Genomic DNA, 19780 nt, shown 5'->3' on the forward strand with positions numbered 1-19780 from the left:
GAGAAAGTAACCAAGGACCTAAAGGGATCTGCAACTGTATAGGTGGAACAACAATATGAACTAACCAGTAGCTCGTGTCTCTAGCTGCATATGTATCAGAAGATGCCCTAGTCGGCCATCAGTGGAAAGAGAGGCCCATTGATCGTGCAAACATTATATGCCTCAGTATAGGGGAATGCCAGGGCCAAGAAGTAGAGTGGATGGGTAGGGGAGTGGGGGGGGGGGTAGTGGATGGGGGACTTGAAATGTAACTGAAGAAAATACCTAATTAAAAAAAAAGACATCTATGCATTGTAATGATGTATTATAATGGAAATCACTCTTGAATATTAATAGAATGGATTTCTTATTCAACATCACAACTTAGGTTGATACACCTTGAGGTCACTTAAGACAGTGCATAGTATAGTCTGTGCACTCAGCTTGCTATTTAACCTGCCCTTTAAGAACAATGAAATAAAAAACTTGCTTGCCTTGGATTTTCGATGTAATCAGCTTTTGTTAACAGATTACGAGTAACATTAATTCCAAATTATATATGTTCTACAATCCTGTTCTAATATAATTCAATTCATAATAAGCGCAAGAAACAAGAGTCAGACAAAAATCAAACAAATAAAGTTAATATCTACAAGTGTTCAAGATGCATAAACATATTTCTTACATTATTAATCCTTTTATTACTGAGGTCAGTTGGGTTTAGTTGGATTCATTGATATAATTCCTTATAAAATGCATTCAAATAACCTATGTAACAAAAGTGAACTTTTGCAAATGATTTCAGAACACTGGTTTGATGAACTCAATTTTTGAGAAAATATTCCCAAAAATAATCATGTCTGGAACCTTCATGTCTACTTAAATGAATGTAATCCTAAGGGATACAGAGAAGGATAATCATGACCAAAATTATTTCCCCTATTTTTCACCTGGCCATAGGATCTCAGATGCAGAGCCCCAGGACAGAAGGTACTTCAGAATCCTCCAGAGGCAAACAGTGAACTCAAAAGTAAATGCTGTGATAAGTGTATGTGTTCTGTAATAATAATCAGAGGAATAAAAAGTGACACTTGGATGTGTTCATGAAAATTTGTTATGTGAGATTCTGCCCACATGATGCTTCATGCTGCATTTTGCTCAAGAAACTATCTTGATGACATGGCAGAGATGTTCTCTTTGATTGTTTTCTTCTTGGTTCTGAAGCTTTCCTTTCTTTTTTGCTATTTGAGCGACCCCAGGTGCTTTTGGAGAATAAAAGACAGAGAAAACTATCTAGGCGATAAAGAGGCTGATTGTTTCTTTTCCATTTATACAAAGCGTGGTTATGTGAAGAATGATTACTTCAGTGAGAATCTAGACAAGAAGTAAGTGCATGTTTCATTTATGCATAAATGCACATTAAGCATTCCAATTATGGTGAGGGATAGATAAATCCTATGTGACTTCTGACTATCCAGTTTCTAGGACAAAACTAAAATTTATTTTATGTTTCATGGCTGGTCATTTCACTAATTATGGTAGTTTATGGTATAACTTGTTTATTGTCATTTATGAATCACAATCCAGTTAGATGCTGAAAGAATGAATCACAATATTGACCTTGCTCTTAGAGATATTCCCTTTATATTCCAATTTTCATCTTATGGTTCCATGCGATGCTAGTGTATGCTGCCTTGTTTGTGGCTAATTGTCTGAGACATCTAGGGGTGCAAGTTAGTTGAAGCTGATGGTCTTTCTAAGGGGAGGGTTGCCCTTCTCTTCAGCTTCTAAAAGCCTTTCTCCAATTCAAGCATAGGGATCCCCAATTTCAGTCCAATGGTTGGGCAGTAGTATCTGCATCTGTCTCCGTCAGCTGCTTGTTGGGCTTCTCAAAGGACAGCCATGCTATCAGTAACACTGTCAGTCCTTAGAACCTTACTTGAAAGAGATCCCAATTTTGTCAGGTTACTGAATCTCCATTTCCTTAGTCTTTTCTCTGTATTTGTCACTGCAGTTCTTTCAGACAGAAATATTTTTGAGTCAGAGTTTTTGATTGTGGGATGGCAACAACATCCACCCACATTAAGCCCTGTCTTTCTACTGGAGGTGGACTCTACTAGTTCCACTTTTGGACATTTCATCTCAGGACCTTGTATCCTTTTAAGTTATGATTAGGTATGGTCTTGGAATACATGATCTCTCCAATACTTTTAACATGGGAGGTATCATGTTTTGTCAAATGCCTTTACATTATCTGAGATGATCATGTAAATTTTTGAGTTTGTTTTATGGTAGATTATATTAATGAATTTTTCATATAGTGAACACACCTTAAATTCCTGGGATACTTTTTAAATTAACTCTCCTAAAATACTAATTAGTATTAGGCCTGTATTGTATGATACTTATTTTTCTTTTGATGCACATACAGAGAGAAATTTGAAATAAATCAGCAAATAATTCAAATGGCTGTCTTAGAACAATGCAGACATTTTTTCATATTTTCCTCCCACAATTACCCTAACTTGAAGTACCTTTATAAAAGAAGTATATTACCTAGTTGTGGATATCATAGAATGCATTATCATCATATTTAATCCCTTCCTATAATTCTTCCAGACTTATGCATTCCCTCAGGCTACTATGTGAAATCTTTTAAAAAAAGAAGTCAATCAAGTGTTCTTTGCACTGCAGATATGCTCTTATATTTATGGAATTCTTTCTTATTCATCATTTTACCTCATTTGGCATCTATCCATTGCCTATATTAGTCTTTGTTTTAATCATATTCTACCCACAGACAGATACGGTGTTTGTTATGTCTCATATGTGTAAGTAATGAATTTATATGGGATAATAAGAGGCTAAATTAATAAATAGAGAATTCAAGTTTTAAAATTCAAAATGTCACTTCACTTTCATTCTTAAAAGTAGAAGACATTGTGGTGCATTGAACAGGAAATATTCATGAGATAAACTACAGACTTTCTACATATTAAAGAGAAATACCAGAATTGTTTAGTAGACACTTACCAAGCAGATTAGAAATTGTGGCATCATTGATGATGGCAAAACAAAACCAACAATATTTTTCAAAAAATGTAAAGCATTAAATATTTTATATAGAAACCATTGACTATAAAATGAGTGTATAATAAATGTTAATGTAAATTAAATTATATGATTTGAAAAAAATTAAATATGAATGTAATTATAGATTATTTCATTTAGGTGGTTATTTTTTCTATTTAAGTTATATATATATAATTTATAATCCATATGTAGTGTGAATGCAATATATATATATGTGTATATATATACACACATATATATATATACATATGTACATACACACACACACACACATATATATATATATATGTGTGTGTGTGTGTGTGTATGTACATATGTATATATATATATGTGTGTATATATATATATATATATATATATATATATGGGGGGTATCTGTGTGGGTGAGGGTGTATGTGTCTGTGGTGTGTGTGTGTGTTTATGTGTATGTGTGTGTGTCCAACACCACAGTCAAGCTTAAAATACTTAGAAGATTTTGTGGAACTCCTGAATGCTGTGTCTTCAACTCTAATTTTTCATCAATTCACACCTACTCTATTCCAAAATCTACTTTCTGTTCAAGACTTGTAGATTTGAATTTTTAATATAATCAAGATTATATGCCTTGTGCCTGATTATGCTTTGTCCTAATCATACTATCTTCAAGTCCATCTGAATTGACAGCATAAATCCAATTTATATTCCCATCATTGTTTATATAAAATATACTTTTATACAATATACTCAAATTGCAAATTTACCTTTCTCACCTTGTGAAACATCATTTACTAATTACCTCCCATATGGACCAACATCATTACCTTCACCCATTATAAACTTATCATATAAGGAGTAGTAATAAAATAGGATAAAACAAAAATTTCGGATTATAAAAATCATTCAATCAGAAAAGGCACCCATGCCAACAAAATAAAAAAGCAGGAGAAACATACTTGCATATAAATAGAAAAACAGACATATGCATCTTTACAAGCAAGAAGCCCATAAAAGGAAAAAATTGGAAGCTATAGCATAAACACAAAAAAATATAAACTTCAAAAGTTAATCTCCTGAAAAATACGTGACAAAGAATTTCCAAAATATCGCCGAGTTTATCGTGTGTTGTTCATGTCCTTGTCATTCAGCATTCCCTTGAACCTGTATCACCATAAATATTTTGTATCCCCTTTAGGGAAACAAAATTTAGAGTTGAGATTTCTTTACAGTTACAGGCATAGATGCATTTTTATTCTTCTCCATGAAATCATATAGTGGGGCCAGTAGTATTATTCAAGGAAGTTTCTTTACTCTAGTGCAATATTCTGGACATTGCTATTCAAAAAAATAATTCATGTGTCCAAATGTATGTATTTATTTCCAAGTCTTAAGTTTCATTCTATTAATCAACCTCTACCCCCATTAAGCCAATTTTATTAATAGAGGTATGGAGTATAAAGTGAGATCAGATATGTTGATAGTCCATTTTGGGGAGGGGGTAGGGTTTCAAGACAGGGTTTCTCTGTGTAGCCCTGGCTGTCCTGGAAGTCACTTTGTAGACCAGGCTGGCCTCGAACTTAGAAATCCACCTGCCTCTGCCTCCCGAGTGCTGGGATTAAAGGCATGCACCACCACTGCCCAGCTGATACTCCATTATTTAGGATTGTCCCAGCTATTATTTTTTAATTCTAAACTGTAGTTTGTGAAGAAAAGTTGATATTTCTTGACATATTAAGTGTTAATACTTCAGCAGTTGAAGTGGATTAGAGAACTCAATTTTCAAAATGCATATCTCTCTCCAGAACAGAATGGAAATAGATTTAAAAAGTATTACACAATTTCAGGTATTTCTGAATGAAAGAAAAAAGTCCAAGAAATAAGGGAATAATACTAGAATAAGAGTTATTAGGAAATAAGTATTTGTAAATAATAGAGAAGATAAACCTGTTAAGTCAATTCAGTACCAGCTTCAGAGCCACAAGTTATGTCCAGTTAAGTAAATATTTACTGTAGTCAGAAAGCATTTCAGAAAATACAGATGAGGCACAAACCAAAAACTCATGTACAACACGTTGAATTATGTGTAACTGTTAAATAAGATTATTAAACTCTTTAAAAGGTATCAAAGCAAATATAATTAGTTAAATCATATTTAATAAAAGAAAGAAGTTACAGTAAATATATTAGAAACAGAACATATCTGGACATATCTAAATCAAATAGAACCCAAGGCCAGTTATGCAATAGACAGAGATTGTAGAGAAAGAATGAATTAGTATGACCTAAGAGTACATGTGAAACTAGAGTAACACAATCCAAGCCAAAGGAGTGGTTGTACTTATAACCAATGTTATATCATTCAATTTTGGATAGCCTCAAATATAAAAATCAAAAGAGATGAACTGTGTAAAATAAACAAGTGTAAAAATTATTGTGGTATTTGCATTGCCTATGAATTCTTTAGCCTTTTGCAATTGTTGACACGGAAATATTTGGCTACCTAATTTTCATTCCAGTAGGAAGGGTCATGACATTTTTTAGTTCTGATCTTCTGAAAAACAAAAAACAAACAAACAAACAAAAAACATTCTAGGTTCTTTTTTTTTAATTATTTTTTTTATTTTTTTATTACGTATTGTCCTCAATTACATTTCCAATGCTATCCCAAAAGTCCCCCACACCCTCCTCCCCCACTCCCCTACACACCCATTCCCATTTTTTGGCCTTGGCGTTCCCCTGTACTGGGGCATATAAAGTTTGCCTGTCCAATGGGCCTCTCTTTCCAGTGATGGCCGACTAGGCCATCTTTTGATACATATGCAGCTAGAGTCAAGAGCTCCCGGGTACTGGTTAGTTCATAATGTTGCACCTACAGGGTTGCAGATCTCTTTAGCTCCTTGGATACTTTCACTTGATCTTCGACAAGGGAGCTAAAACTATCCAGTGGAAAAAACATTCTAGATAGAAGATAATTCTATTTCCCTTCCACACATGTTCGGTATTAGAGTTATAAGATAAAGTCATGGGCAGATTCAATATTGTTGGCTCAGAACTTCTTCTTATTCATAGATGTCATATAGATATTTCACCATGTTCAAGAAAAACAAGATGGAAATGTAGAAAATTTCAAAATCGACAGAACCCTCTTAATATAAAATCATTATTTTAAAAACTTTATTAAAACATCAAAAGATAAAAAGGTACATGGTGTCTAATTTCATAACACAGTTAAAGAAGAGGACAAAAGAAGCAGATAACTGGGCTGGAGAGATGACACAGTGGTTAAGAGCACTGACTCCTGAGTTCAATTCCACATGGTGGCAATCACATGGTGATTCATAACAATCTGTAATTCAGGGTATTGCCCACTCCTGTTGTGTCTGAAAAAAGCAATGGTGGTGTACTCATATGCATAAAATAAATAAATAAGTATTAAAAAAGAGAAGATAACAGAAAACTATGTAAATGCTTAATAGATTTATATGTTTTAGAAAAAGACTTCAAAACAAAAGTATAAAGTTCAATTAATCAAATTTAAAAACTTTAAGATTGTTAAATTATTTTGCAGATCTCACATACTAATACATCACAATAATGAACTGTATCAACATGTAAAAGGGTCACAAAAATCCAAGAAGTATTTTCTTAACAAACTTTGAGTTTTATTTAAAATTACCATAGTTAGAACCCGTATCCTCCATGATTGGTTTGCTCTCTTTTCAGAGTTACACTTAAGACCATCTACTTGATTTCCTCTGTTTATTTTGCCATTGAAGAAATTAATAGGAACATTCATATTTTGCCCAACATTTCCCTATTAGTTAAGATTGATTGTAACCTAATTGAGGATAATGTGGAAAGAGTTTGGTCCTTGAAAAAAAAGGAAATTATTCCTAATTACTACTGTAAAAATCAGAGAAGATATTTAATTGTACTTACGGGGCCTATATGGATAACATCTTACATACTTGGACCATTTCTGTACTTCTCTAGAACTCCAGAGGTAAGTTAGGGAGGGTTACATTTATTGAAATACTATCTTACCACAGTATGGATTTCTGAGTACCAAGGCTGATTAAAAGACCGAGAATTCATTTATATCTAGATACTTTCTTTGGCAAACACAACATCTTTATGACAGTTGGGCAGGAGAGAAAGCATAATGTAAAAGGTTTTACCAAATACTTTGTTTATCTCTACTTGTATAGCAATTCACAAGAAGTTGGATATGATTTTAATAATAATAAGAATCCACACTTTCTCACACTTCTAGCATGTGTTCTAGCACACTAAGATCTATGCATAGACTGAGCTCTATGCATTCCATTTCTTCATAATGATGCTTCTGGTCAATATCTTTCAGCTTTACTGTGGTTATTTTCATCTCCTTCTAAGTGACCAGGAACAGTTTCCTCATCTCTACCAGATGACTCCCAAGGACACATCTCTACCATTAGCCATGGTGTCCCTAGCAGTTCACTTCAGATGGAACTGGGTAGGAGTCATCATTACAGATGATGACCATGGAATTCAGTTCCTTTCTGAACTGAGAACAGGAATGGAAAGAAACACTGTCTGCTTAGCATTTGTCACTTCTATCACTTATGATAAGATGTTATACCTTAAAATGACTCATAAATATTATCACCAAATCATAATGTCATCAGCAAAAGTTGTCGTCGTCTATGGGGATAAAGAATCTCCTCTACAACTGAACTTCATGCTTTGGAAATCTATAAACATTCAGAGACTCTGGGTCAGTGTGTCACAATTTGATATGATCACAATGATGGGAGATTTCATGCTTAATTCCATTCATGGGACTCTTATTTTTTCACATCAACAGTCTGAGATGTCTGGTTTTAAACACTTTATTCAGAGAGTGAACCCTTCTAACTACAGTAATGATATTTCTTTGGCTAAACTGTGGTGGACTTACTTTAAGTGTTCATTGCCACCACCTGATTGTAAAACACTGAAGAATTGTCCAACCAAAACCCTATTTCAATGGTTTTTTGAGCCACCTCTTGGAATGTCTATGAGTGAAACATGTTACAACTTATACAATTCTGTGTATGCTGCTGCCCACTCAATTCATGAGATGCTTCTACAACATGTAGACACATCCTCAGAGAATGATGAAAATGTACTGGAATTTAACTCCTGGAAGGTAATAATTTTTACACTGAATGGCATATATTATCATAGAAACGACATTCCTAATGGGAATCATAAAGTCAAAATTCTTGTAAATAGGTAACCTTTATCCTAAATACATGTACTTCTAGACTCTCCAAATCCAAAAGAGGCATATGATGTTAGTGTCATTATTTATGTTACAGCCAACTATGGCATCCAAGTCAGCATTTCACAATCTTAGTCATGAAATTTTCTCTGATATTTTAAACATACATGAATGTCATGACTTTATATCTGAATTTTTCTCATACAATTAGTAAATGCAATTAAGAAGATGACTTATCTTTATGATAAAATTATTGTAATTAATATAATGAATAGAGTTCAATCAATTTCAAATACTTTTTCCATGTTTTGAACAACTGAGTATTTATGTTCTCTATCTCATGATCAAGTAACACTATTGGCAGAAAAAAATGGATAATTTATCACTACACTCTAAACATAAAACTGATTTGTGCATGTGTTACAGCATCAAATACAGTGAGAAAACATTATTTGTGAAGCACAGTGAATCTTTAAAATTTTGTGAAATAAATATTACTTTTTCAATACTGAATACTTCTGATAAAGGTAGATTTTAGGAGTAGATAATGGATATCTGTGATATTACAAACTTTTTAATTTCTATACTAATGGCTATGCATAGTTTAAACTAAAATGCAAATATGTTTTAGATGTTCTCTTTTGTGAAGAACATACAATTTGTAAATCCTGCTGGAGACCTAGTAAACATGAACCAGAATAGAAAACTGGATACAGAGTATGACATTTTCTACATCACGGATTTTCTAAAACACGAAGGACTTAAGATGAAAATAGGAAGATTTTCTGGTCATTTTCCAAATGGTCAACAACTGTTTATATCTGATGAAATGATAGAGTGGGCTACAGATATCAAGCAAGTAATTTAGTTTTAATATTAATGCTTTACATGAAGAAAAACTACCTCTAATCTTTTCTACTTTTGTTTTGTTATGGAGTAAAATTTCTTTTTTACCATTTCCTCATTTGTTGACTTCCAGCATCCAAATTCTCTCTCCCTCTCCCACATCTCTCTCTCTCTCTCTCTCTCTCTCTCTCTCTCTCTCTCTCTCTCTCTCTCTCTCTCTCTCTCTCGCTATTTGATTTGCCACTTACTCCTTCATAAGTGTTTCATGATATAAAAATCCCCATATATTCATAAAAATTTATCAATAAAATACAAAACAATGTAATTTTGCTTTATAACATGATGGTGTGTAAAGGGAAGTCTTTCAGTGGCATTTTCTTGTTTTCTTGTTTCTTGTTTCTTGTTTCTCTTATTTCTGCAATGTTTGACACATAAGTTTAACTGTTTATTTCTATAATGTATTTGATCTTCTTCAGACTCTAGCCTCCATATGTAGTGTGCCTTGCAGACCAGGACTCAGAAAATACTTTCAGGAGGGAAACTCTGTCTGCTGTTTTGATTGTTACCCCTGCCCAGAAAATGAAATTTCCAACATGACAGGTGAGGCTATGTTTTCTCAAAATGAATAAAATTGCTTATATCTCCCATATGGACATACTTTTCAAAAGTCCTTTGTGGATAGGAAAAGATGAGCATGGGAGATGTTCCCATCTTCTGATATTTTGTTCACTTTCTTTCTTCAGAGACTTTAAGTTCTTGTTATATAAGTCTTTCTCTTGCTTGGTTAGTGCTTTATTTTATATTTTGTGTGTGTGTCATAAATGGTATTGTTGCCATAATTTCTTCTCTGCCCAAATGGTTTATTGAAAATGTGACTCCTTTTTGAGGTAATTTTCTATCCATCTTCTTTGCTGAATATGTTTTTCTGCTGTGTTACTTCTCTGGTCGAATTTGTGGAGTCCTTTATGTATACTATGATATCATTTGTGAATAGCTATACTTTGACTTATTCCATTCTAATTTGTATCATCCTCATCTTCTTTTATCATACTGCTCTGCTAGATATACAAGTACTAAGTTGAAGAGATACCAAAAGACTCAGAACCCTTGTCTCATCACTAATTTTAGTGGAGCTGCTTTATTTGAATTCTCAAAACACAACTCACAATAACTTGTGAGTTGAGAATTTTGGATCTTAATGGAAATTGGCCTGAAATTCTCTCTCTCTCTCTCTCTCTCTCTCTCTCTCCCCTCCAGATTTTATCCCCCACCCTAGTCCACCCACCCAGTTCCATATCCCATACCTCCTCCCAAACCCTCTGTCCCCACAACAATGTACCCGCCCCCCACCTCCCACTCCCAGAATCCTCTAAACTCCTTGAGGCCTCCAGTCTCCAGGGTTAGGTACATCATCTCTGATTGAACAGGAACCTGGCAGTCCTCTTTTGTATATGTGTTGGGAGCCTGATAGCAGTTGGTGTATGCTACCTATTTGGTGGATCAGTGTTTGATAGATCTCTGGGGCCCAGATTAATTGAGACTGTTGGTCTTCCTACAGGGTCACACTCCTCCTCAGCTTCTTTCTGCCTTTCCTTAACCCAACCATATGGGTAAGCAGCTTCTCTCTAATGGTTGGGTCCAAATATCTGCATCTGATTCTTTCAGCTGCTTGTTGCGTCTTCTGGAGTAGGGTATTCTAGGTCTTTTTTTTTTTCCCTCACTCTATAGCCTCAGTTAATTGTCAGGCTTTGGGACCTCCACTTTAGGTGGATCCAACTTTGGGCCTGTCAATGGACCTTCTTTTTTGGGCTCCTCTCCATTTCTATCCCTGTATTTCTTTCAGACAGGAACAATTATGGGTCAGAGTTTAGACTGGGATGGCAACCCTTCTCCCTCATTTAATGCCCTTTATTCCTGTTGGAGGTGGGCTTTATAAATTTCTTCTCCCTAGTGTTGTTCATTTCATCTAAAGTCTGTCCCTTTGAGTCCTGAGAGACTTTCACCTCCCAAGTCTCTGGTGCATTTTGAAGGGTCCACTCAACCTCCTACCTCCCAAGATTGGCTTGGCTGTTTCAATTATTATTATTATTTTTTTTTTGCTGGCCCTCAGGGCTTCAGTCCTTTTCAGACCCTCAATAAAAGATCAGGTTTCCCTCTACCTCCCTACCCCTTCACTTTTCCTCCCATATCTCTCTCCTTCCCCAATTCTGATTTCTTTCTTTTTTTTTTTCTCCCTCCAAAATGGGACAGTGAGTTTTTATGCAGTTTAGTCATCCAGGATATTATGGCTTCATAAAAGTAACTTCTCAGTGTTGTGTTTCTTTCAATTTTGTGGAACACACTGAGGAGTATTGATATTTACTTTACATTGAATGTCTTGTAGAATTCTGTGCTAAAACAGTCTGGACCTGGGCTTTACTTTGTTAAGTGATATCTTATATTTCTTCAGGGGCTAAAGGCCTGTTTAAGTTGTCTACTGATCTTCATTTAACTTTACTAAGTGGTGTTTATATAGGAAATTATCAATTTCATATAGATTTTCCAATTTTGTGTAGTACAGGCTTTTGGAGTAAGACTTACTGATTTTTTGAAATCCCTCAGTTTCTATTGAGCAATCCAGATGAAACAGAGATACCAATAGGTAATAATTCAGGGTTTTAGATAGGAAAAATAGATTCTATCACTATGGATGGTAGACAGCTGCTCAGGCCTTGTGATGATTAAGGCATATTAAAAATATAAAGGTTGTGTGTGTTTTTTATCCTGGAACTAAATAATAAAAGTTGGAGTACAAACATCTGGCTAGGATTTAAATACTTTTTACAACAGAAGCTGCCATTGTAATTCTTTTGCAAAACTAGGGGAGGCCCTGAGAATAGAAAGAATCGGAATAGTCTACAGAGAGCCTACCTGGTCTTGTGGATGAGTGTGGCCTGTGGTGGAGTAGTGGTAGTCACTCTTAAAGATTGAAAGTAAAAAAAAAAAAAAAATTATAATGCTTGGTTATGTTGCTATTGTTGTTGCCAACCCTCAGTCCCCGTGCCACAAATCCTCATCCCATTCCTCTTTGCCCTTACCTCTTAGATAATGCTTCTTTCCCAACCCCCGCCCCCAAAACGAGGGCACGAGAACAAGCTGTGTATGCTGCTGGTTGGTGGATCAGTCTCTGGCATATCCCTGGAATCTTGATTAGTTTAGCATGCTGGTCTTACTATGGGGGTTAATCTCTGCTTCCCCTTATTCTAGCCTTCTCCTAATTCAAACATTTGAGTCCCCAACTTCAGTCCAATGGTTGGGTATAAATGTCTATCTTTCTTTCTCAGTCAGTTGCTGACAGGTCCCTCAGAAGACATCTATGCCAGGCTCTAATCTATAAGCACATCATAGCATTGGTAATAGAGAAAGGCTATGGTGCCCCTCTCTCCAGTGAGATGGATCTTAGTTTAGGTTGGTCTTTGTAAAATCAGGGTTAGGGTTAGGGTTAGGGTTAGGGTTAGGGTTAGGGTTAGGGTTAGGGTTAGGGTTCAGTCTCTTTTCAATTTTTGTCCTTGTAGTTCTTTTAGAAAGTAATAATTCTGGTTCAGAAATTTGGACTGTGTGTCACTAACCCTATTCCTCCTTTTGAGTTCCTTTTTATCTATTGGAAGTGGTGTTCCCTCTCCACAAAACTGAGCATTATTGCTAAGGGTACTACAAATGAATCCTGAGAATATCTAATTTTTCAGGTCTCTGGTACATTCTACAAGATTCCCCACATCCCACCTTACCAGGCTGCTTCTTTCTCTTCCTTCTATTGGCTTCTTTCCTGCCCCCATATCTGATTTTCTTCCCCTTTCCCCCTCCCATTTCTCTTTCCCACCATGTCTCTCCTCCCAGCTCCTACCTCCTGTCCTTATCCTTACCCCTTCTACGTAGGATTGAAACACCCTCACTTAGTCGTTTCTGCTTGTTGTACTTCTTAAGGTCTATGTATTATTTCCTAGGTAGTATGTACATTTTGGCTAATATCCTCTTACCAGTGAGTATATTCCTGGACATTCTTTTGGGTCTGACTTACCTCACTAAAGATGACTTTTTCTATTTCCAACCATTTGCCTGCAAATTTAAAGATGTCCTCTTTACTAGTAGCTAATTAGTATTCCATTGTGAAAATGAATCACATTTTCTGTGTCAGTTCTCAATGAAGAGACATCTGGGTTGTTTCCAGCTTCTGGGTGTTACAATATGGCCCCTATGGACATCCTCAGTACATATTCTTATGGGATGATGTGGCATATTTTGGGTATATACCCAAGAGTGGTTTAGATGAGTCTTCAGGAAGAATTATTTCCAATTTCATGAGGAACTACCAGATTGATTTCCAGAGTGGTTGCACCAGTTTGCAATCCCACCAGCAATGGAAGATTGTTTGTCTGTCTCCACATCCTTGACAGCATGTGCTGTCATTTGAGTTTTTGATCTTAGCCATTCAGATTGGTGTGAGGTTGAATCTCAGGGTCATTTTGATTTCCATTTCCCTGTAGACTAAGTACTTTGTACTTTTCTTTAATTGCTTCTAAGCCATTCAAGATTCTTCTGTCATGAAACATTTGTTCAGCTCTGTACCCCATTTTCTATTTGGGTTATTTGGTTCTTTGGAGTTTAACTTCTTGAGTTTTTTTATTTGTTTTGGATATTAGCCCTATGTAAGAAGTAATGTTAGTGAAGATTTTTTTTTTTCCAATCCGTAAGTTGTCAATGTTTCCTATCGATGGTGTCTTTTGCCTTACAGAAGTTTTTCGGTCTCATAAGGTCCCTTTTATCAACCCTAGACCTTAGAGACTGAGTCATCTGTGCTCTGTTCAGGAAATTTTCCCCTGTGACAATGAGTTCAAGGCTATTTCCAACTTTCTCTTTTATTAAATTCAGTATATCTGGTATTAGTTGAGGTACTTGATCCACTTGGACTTGAGCTTTGTGCAAGGTGATAAATATGAATCTATTTTCTTTCTCCTATATAGAGAATAACAGATAAATCAACACCACTTATTAAAGATGCTTGTTTTTTCCCACTGTATTTTTTGGCTTGTCAAAGTTCAAGTATCTATAAGTGTATGGGTTTATCCCTGCAACTTTGATTTTATTCCATTGATTAACCTGCCTGTCTCTTTACCAATCTGTAAGAGACCAAACTGTGGGAAAGTAGGCCCTCAACAATTCTCACCCTGAAGATCCGGCTAACCCTTTGATGGGAATTATGTCACCCCCTCCTTCATTGTCTCCACCTGGCGCCTAGAACTGCTTAGATAAAGCCAGCTTCACCTCCTCCTCCTCCATGTCTCCGTTTGGTGCCTGGGACTGTTTATGGCACTCCAAGATAAACTGCAGAATGTTTGAAAGCTTCCCGGGACTGTTTTAGGGCCGACATCACAAAAAAAGCTGCAAGATGCCTGCAATCAGCATCTGCCCCAGATGTCCATACCTTTTCTCTGTATTTTATTATACCCCCGCGACCCCTCCCTATTTTCTCTCACTGTGTGCTTATAATCAGGCCCCCATCCTCCATTAAACAGACCTTGACAACTCTTTGCTTGGTCTCGCTTCCCTTTCTCCGCCCGTTTCTCTTGCAGGCATCGGTCCTCCTCCACCCACTGAATAACTAAGGCCTGCTGGACCGGACACCAATCCCATGCAATTTTTATCACTATTGCTCAGTAGTGCAGCCTGATATCAGGAAAGGTGTTTTCCACTGGATGCTCATTTATCGTTAAGAATTATTTTGGCCATCCTAGGTTTTTTGTTCTTACATATGAAGTTGAAAATTTCTCTTTCCATGTCTATGAAGAATTGTGTTGGAATTTCGAGGAGGATTGCCTTGAATCTGTAGATAGCTTTTGGTAAGGTGGCTTTTTACTGTGGTAATCCTAGTAATGCATGAGCATAGGTGATCTTTCTATTTTCAGAGGTCTTCCTGGATTATTTTTTCCCAGAGATGTGAAATTGTGGTTGTAGAGATATTTCACTTGCTTAGAAAGCATTATACCAAGATGTTTTATACTGTTTTTGGCTATTGTGAAGGGTGCTGTTTCCTTAGTTTCTTTCTCAGACTGTTTATTGTTTGTATAAAGAAGGCTACTGATTGCTTTGAGTTAATTTTTATTATGTCAGTTTTCTGAAGTTGTTCAAGAGCTATAAGAGTTCTCTGGGGAATTTTGGTGGATGATTAAATATACTATATTATCTACCAAAAATAATGTTACTTTTTGTTCTTCTTTTCTAATTTATATCCCTGATCTCCTTTAGTGGGCTTATTGCCATAGCCAGAACTTTGAATACTAGATTTAAGAGATATGAGAATAGTATACTAACTACTTGATCATTTTTAAGTGGGTAAATAATTGGAGTATTTGAATATGTCTACTTATCAATTTTGGTAACACTGTTTAGCAAAATTAAAAAGAAACTACAAAATGAAACCAAATGTATATCTTTCAATGCAGAGACTCTGCACTTTGAAAAGAACATCCCTTTTCACTTTGATCTATTAGCTTAATTTGACTAAAAAAAACTGAATACATGATTGTTTAATCCCCAAGTATAAGAGTGGAAGGAATATAAAAACCTACATCTACTATATTCTGTCAAGATTATTTTTGAGGCATTTACTATTATTTGGACTATGATGTTTCTTAATAGATACTATAGCAATGGGAGTACAGCCTATGAAGTCTTACATAAATAAGTAAAACTGGAGGATGCTGTGCCCTACCACAATTCACACATTGAAAAGTAAAACTGAACAAAATATATTTGAATGTAGAAAAATTGGGTGAAAATTTTTCTTGTTATCTCTTCCTCAGTTGACATTATCAGTGCTTTTTTATGATACTTTTATTCTGGATATTATAATATGATGACATTTTCTTTCACTATATTTCCTACAAATATGTCTAAACACCCTCCTTACACTTTTTCAAATTCATGGCATTTTTTATTAAGTGCTGATACACATGTACACATACACACACACATGCACAAACACATACACAAACATATACATACACAAACACACACACACACACACAACACACTAATTGGAATATGCTTTACAGGGGAAAACAATTTTACTCACTCTCCATATTCCTTCATTATCCGTAATTCTCTAAGTTAGAATTTTGCACGATGTTCCTTCCTTTCCCCATTGTGTCATGTTTTTGTTTTTCTTTTCAGTCAGTTCAGACTTAAGAAGTCCTTGATGGTGGGATGTTTATTTGTGTTACTTGTAACCTTCCTTGAAAATACACACTTCTATAAAACTTACTGGTCCTCTAGCTTTAAACTCTTTAAACCATTTCTTTAGTAATTTTAGAGCCTTAACAGAGGAATTAAGTTTGTAAATGTCCTTATTGGACCAAACTCCAAAAACTCTAAATTTTTATTGACTGTGATATTCTCTAATGATATCTCTTAAGTTTCCATAATAAATGGTAAAGACAATAAATACTTGCTATTTAAGAACACAGAGCAGAGCCGGGGATTATAATCGTTTAGCAAAATGTTGGCTATAAGTTCTTTCCCAAGACATGGATTGGTAGAGTTTCTATTTCCAAATATCTTCTTGAAACCACATGGAGGACTATACTTTTTGCTGACAAATTGCCCTCTAATGTCTTCTTTTGCATAATTCACACAATTATAAGTGAAAATTTTGTGAATATATGAGTGATGAATATAAGGCATATTATGGAAACAAAAATTTTGCAACTGTACAGTTTTGTTTTGGAAAATTAAATAAACATTTTGAGTATATTAGGTAAATATGACAAAAGCTTGCATAAAGAATGGAAGCATTTCAAATTAAGATCAAATCTTATAAAGCTCCCATATTTAAGTTTGCATCTAACACAAGATATCAGTTTAATTCAATTATGATTTTCTAAAGCATGAGTCTCATGTATCTTGTGATTATTGTACAAAAAATAAATCTGACAATTCTTCTTTTCCTATACTAGACATGGATCAATGTGTGAAGTGTCCAGAGGATGAGTATGCCAACACAAATCAAACTAAGTGCTTCAAAAAAGTCGTGACCTTTCTAGCTTATGAAGACCCTTCGGGAATGGCTCTGGCTGTCTTGGCTGTGTGCTTCTCTGTTCTTACAAGTGTTGTACTCTGTGTCTTCTTGAAACACAGAAACACTCCCATAGTCAAGGCCAATAATGAAACTCTCAGCTATGTCCTACTCACCTCCCTCATATTTTGTTTTATCTGTTCCTTGCTCTACATTGGTTATCCCACTATGGTTAGCTGCATCCTGCAACAGACCACATTTGCCATTGTGTTCACTGTGGCTGCCTCTTGTGTCTTAGCCAAAACAATTACTGTAGTCCTAGCATTTAAGATCACTGTTCCAGGAAGAAGACTGAGGTGGCTGCTACTTTCCGGAGCACCTAATTACATCATTCCCATATGCACCATGATCCAAATGATTCTCTGTGGAATCTGGCTGGGAACTTCTCCTCCATTTGTTGATGCTGATCTACACATGGTACATGGACACATCATCATTGTTTGCAACAAAGGTTCAGTGATTGCTTTTTACTGTGTCCTTGGATACATGGGCTCTCTTGCTCTATCAAGTTTCACTGTAGCTTTCCTGGCCAGGAATCTGCCTGACACTTTCAATGAAGCCAAGCTCCTGACATTCAGCATGCTGGTGTTCTGCAGTGTCTGGATCACCTTCCTCCCTGTCTACCACAGCACTAAGGGTAAGGCTATGGTTGCTGTGGAGGTCTTCTGTATCTTAGCCTCCAGTGCAGGGATGCTTGTTTGTATATTTCTCCCAAAGTGCTACATTATTCTGTTGAGACCACAAATAAATTCTTTTCATGATTTTAGGAAAATACATGTAAAAGTTATAAATATTAATTGAATGTAACTGCTTATTTAGTGTACCAAACATATGCACATAATCACCAAAATGCTTACTATGTATTATATCATTATATGAGTTTCTCCCATTAAAAACTATAGAAAAAAAGCTGGACAATAAAGACATAACATATGCCTTGTTCATCAATATATTGGATCAAACCATTTAATCAGGATTTTATTGTCTGATATCTGAAAATTGTTACTTAGGTATACAAATTAATTTATTTGATACCTATATTCCAGTATAAATTGTGTGGCATTATTTGATTTGAGGAAAAATTTTACTAGGTGGATTGTATATATAGCTAGCTTTTAATAAGAAATACACACATATCTATCTCTATCATCTCTGTCTCTCTGTCTCTCTCTCTCTCTTTAGAACTGCAAGGAAATTTACAACAAGTACTTAAATATATGTGAGGTGGTATCACAGGACTTGAGAGGATAATAATAACAAGGAAGGCTAAAAGGAGGATGCTTGAATCTCATGCAGATCATTAAACAGTATATTCATTGAATGTAATGGAGAGAGGGAATTGGGTGGGAGAGGGAATGGGGTGGGGATTAGGAAGATCAGGTGTAGGGACAGGAAGAGAAAGGGGACCATGTCAGTAAAAAAAGAAAAAAAATATATTGGCTGTAAGAGGAGGAGGAGGCATCTCAATCATGTGTCAGAGACCTTGGATGAGAAAGGCTCCAAATTGTTTAGGAAGGGAATTCTAGATGAGACTCCTGCCAGTGTAGGATTTAGAGCCTGAAATGGCCATCTCCTATAGATCAGCAGGACAAGCAGTGAACATCAACCTCAAACCCTTTAACCCATAAGTTGTCCATCAGACAACATTGAAGTTAAGGGAAAGTGGTGGAGCAGAGATTGAGGCAATGTCCAATCAATGACTGAGCCCCATTTAAGACTCATTCCATGTGCAAGAAGCAATCGCTGAAACTACTGAAATTACTTTATTATGTTTGCAGTCAGAAACCTAACATAATTATCCTTTGAGATGCTCCACTCAGCAACTGACAGAAACAGACACAGAAAACCAAAGCTAAATATTGAGCACAGCTTAGAGTGTCCTCTGAAAAAAATGTGGGAAGGATTGTAAGACCCAAATTATTCATGGAGTCCAGAAAAAAAACAAAAACAAAAACAAACAAACAAACAAACAAATAAACAAAATAGAAAACTGACCTAGACACTTGGGAGCTCCCAGAGATGAACTATCAGTTAATAATCATACATGGGCTGACCCCAAGCTGCCTGCCCAATGTAGCAGAAAAGCAACATGGAATTCATGTAGGTCTGCAAGCATCTGGAGCAGAAGCTATCAGTGACTCTGTTACTTGCATATGCAACCTGTTCCCATGACTGGGCACCTTTTCTGGCCTCACTAAGAGAACATGTGTCTGGTCCTGCCGTGACTTGATGTCTCACCATGCTCAGTCCACTGGTTCTGTCAGGTTCTGGCAGAGCCTTTCAGGAGAAGTTGATTATATTCAGTATAAATTCAAGGACTAGTGTGCTTTTTTTTTGACATGTTGTGCTAAAATCTTCGGGTATTATAGAAATTCTTAAGGTCAGATATTCTACATGATCAATTATGGTATGGGAAAGGAAAGATCCTGCTACTTGAATGTTTATAGAAGCTGAGAATGGTGTTAAAATGGACTAAAAGAAAGATGATTAAAGAACACTTTTTAAACTCATTACTAATTTAGGTCTTATAT

At 35.6% G+C, this 19780-nt stretch overlaps 1 protein-coding gene across 1 annotated transcript; it reads left to right on the forward strand.

Annotated features, from left to right (window-relative positions):
* Nucleotides 1-1158: 1158 nt before the first annotated feature.
* On the forward strand, nt 1159-18050 carry Vmn2r77 (vomeronasal 2, receptor 77). Its single transcript, NM_001105188.1, has 6 exons — nt 1159-1364; nt 6772-7051; nt 7412-8218; nt 8925-9152; nt 9616-9739; nt 17131-18050. The coding sequence occupies exons 1-6, from the start codon at nt 1159-1161 to the stop codon at nt 18048-18050; spliced, it is 2565 nt and encodes an 854-aa protein (NP_001098658.1).
* The last annotated feature ends 1730 nt before the right edge of the window (nt 18051-19780 follow it).

The sequence above is a fragment of the Mus musculus genome, chromosome 7 (genome assembly GCF_000001635.26).
Source record: "Mus musculus strain C57BL/6J chromosome 7, GRCm38.p6 C57BL/6J".
Lineage (NCBI taxonomy): Eukaryota > Metazoa > Chordata > Mammalia > Rodentia > Muridae > Mus > Mus musculus.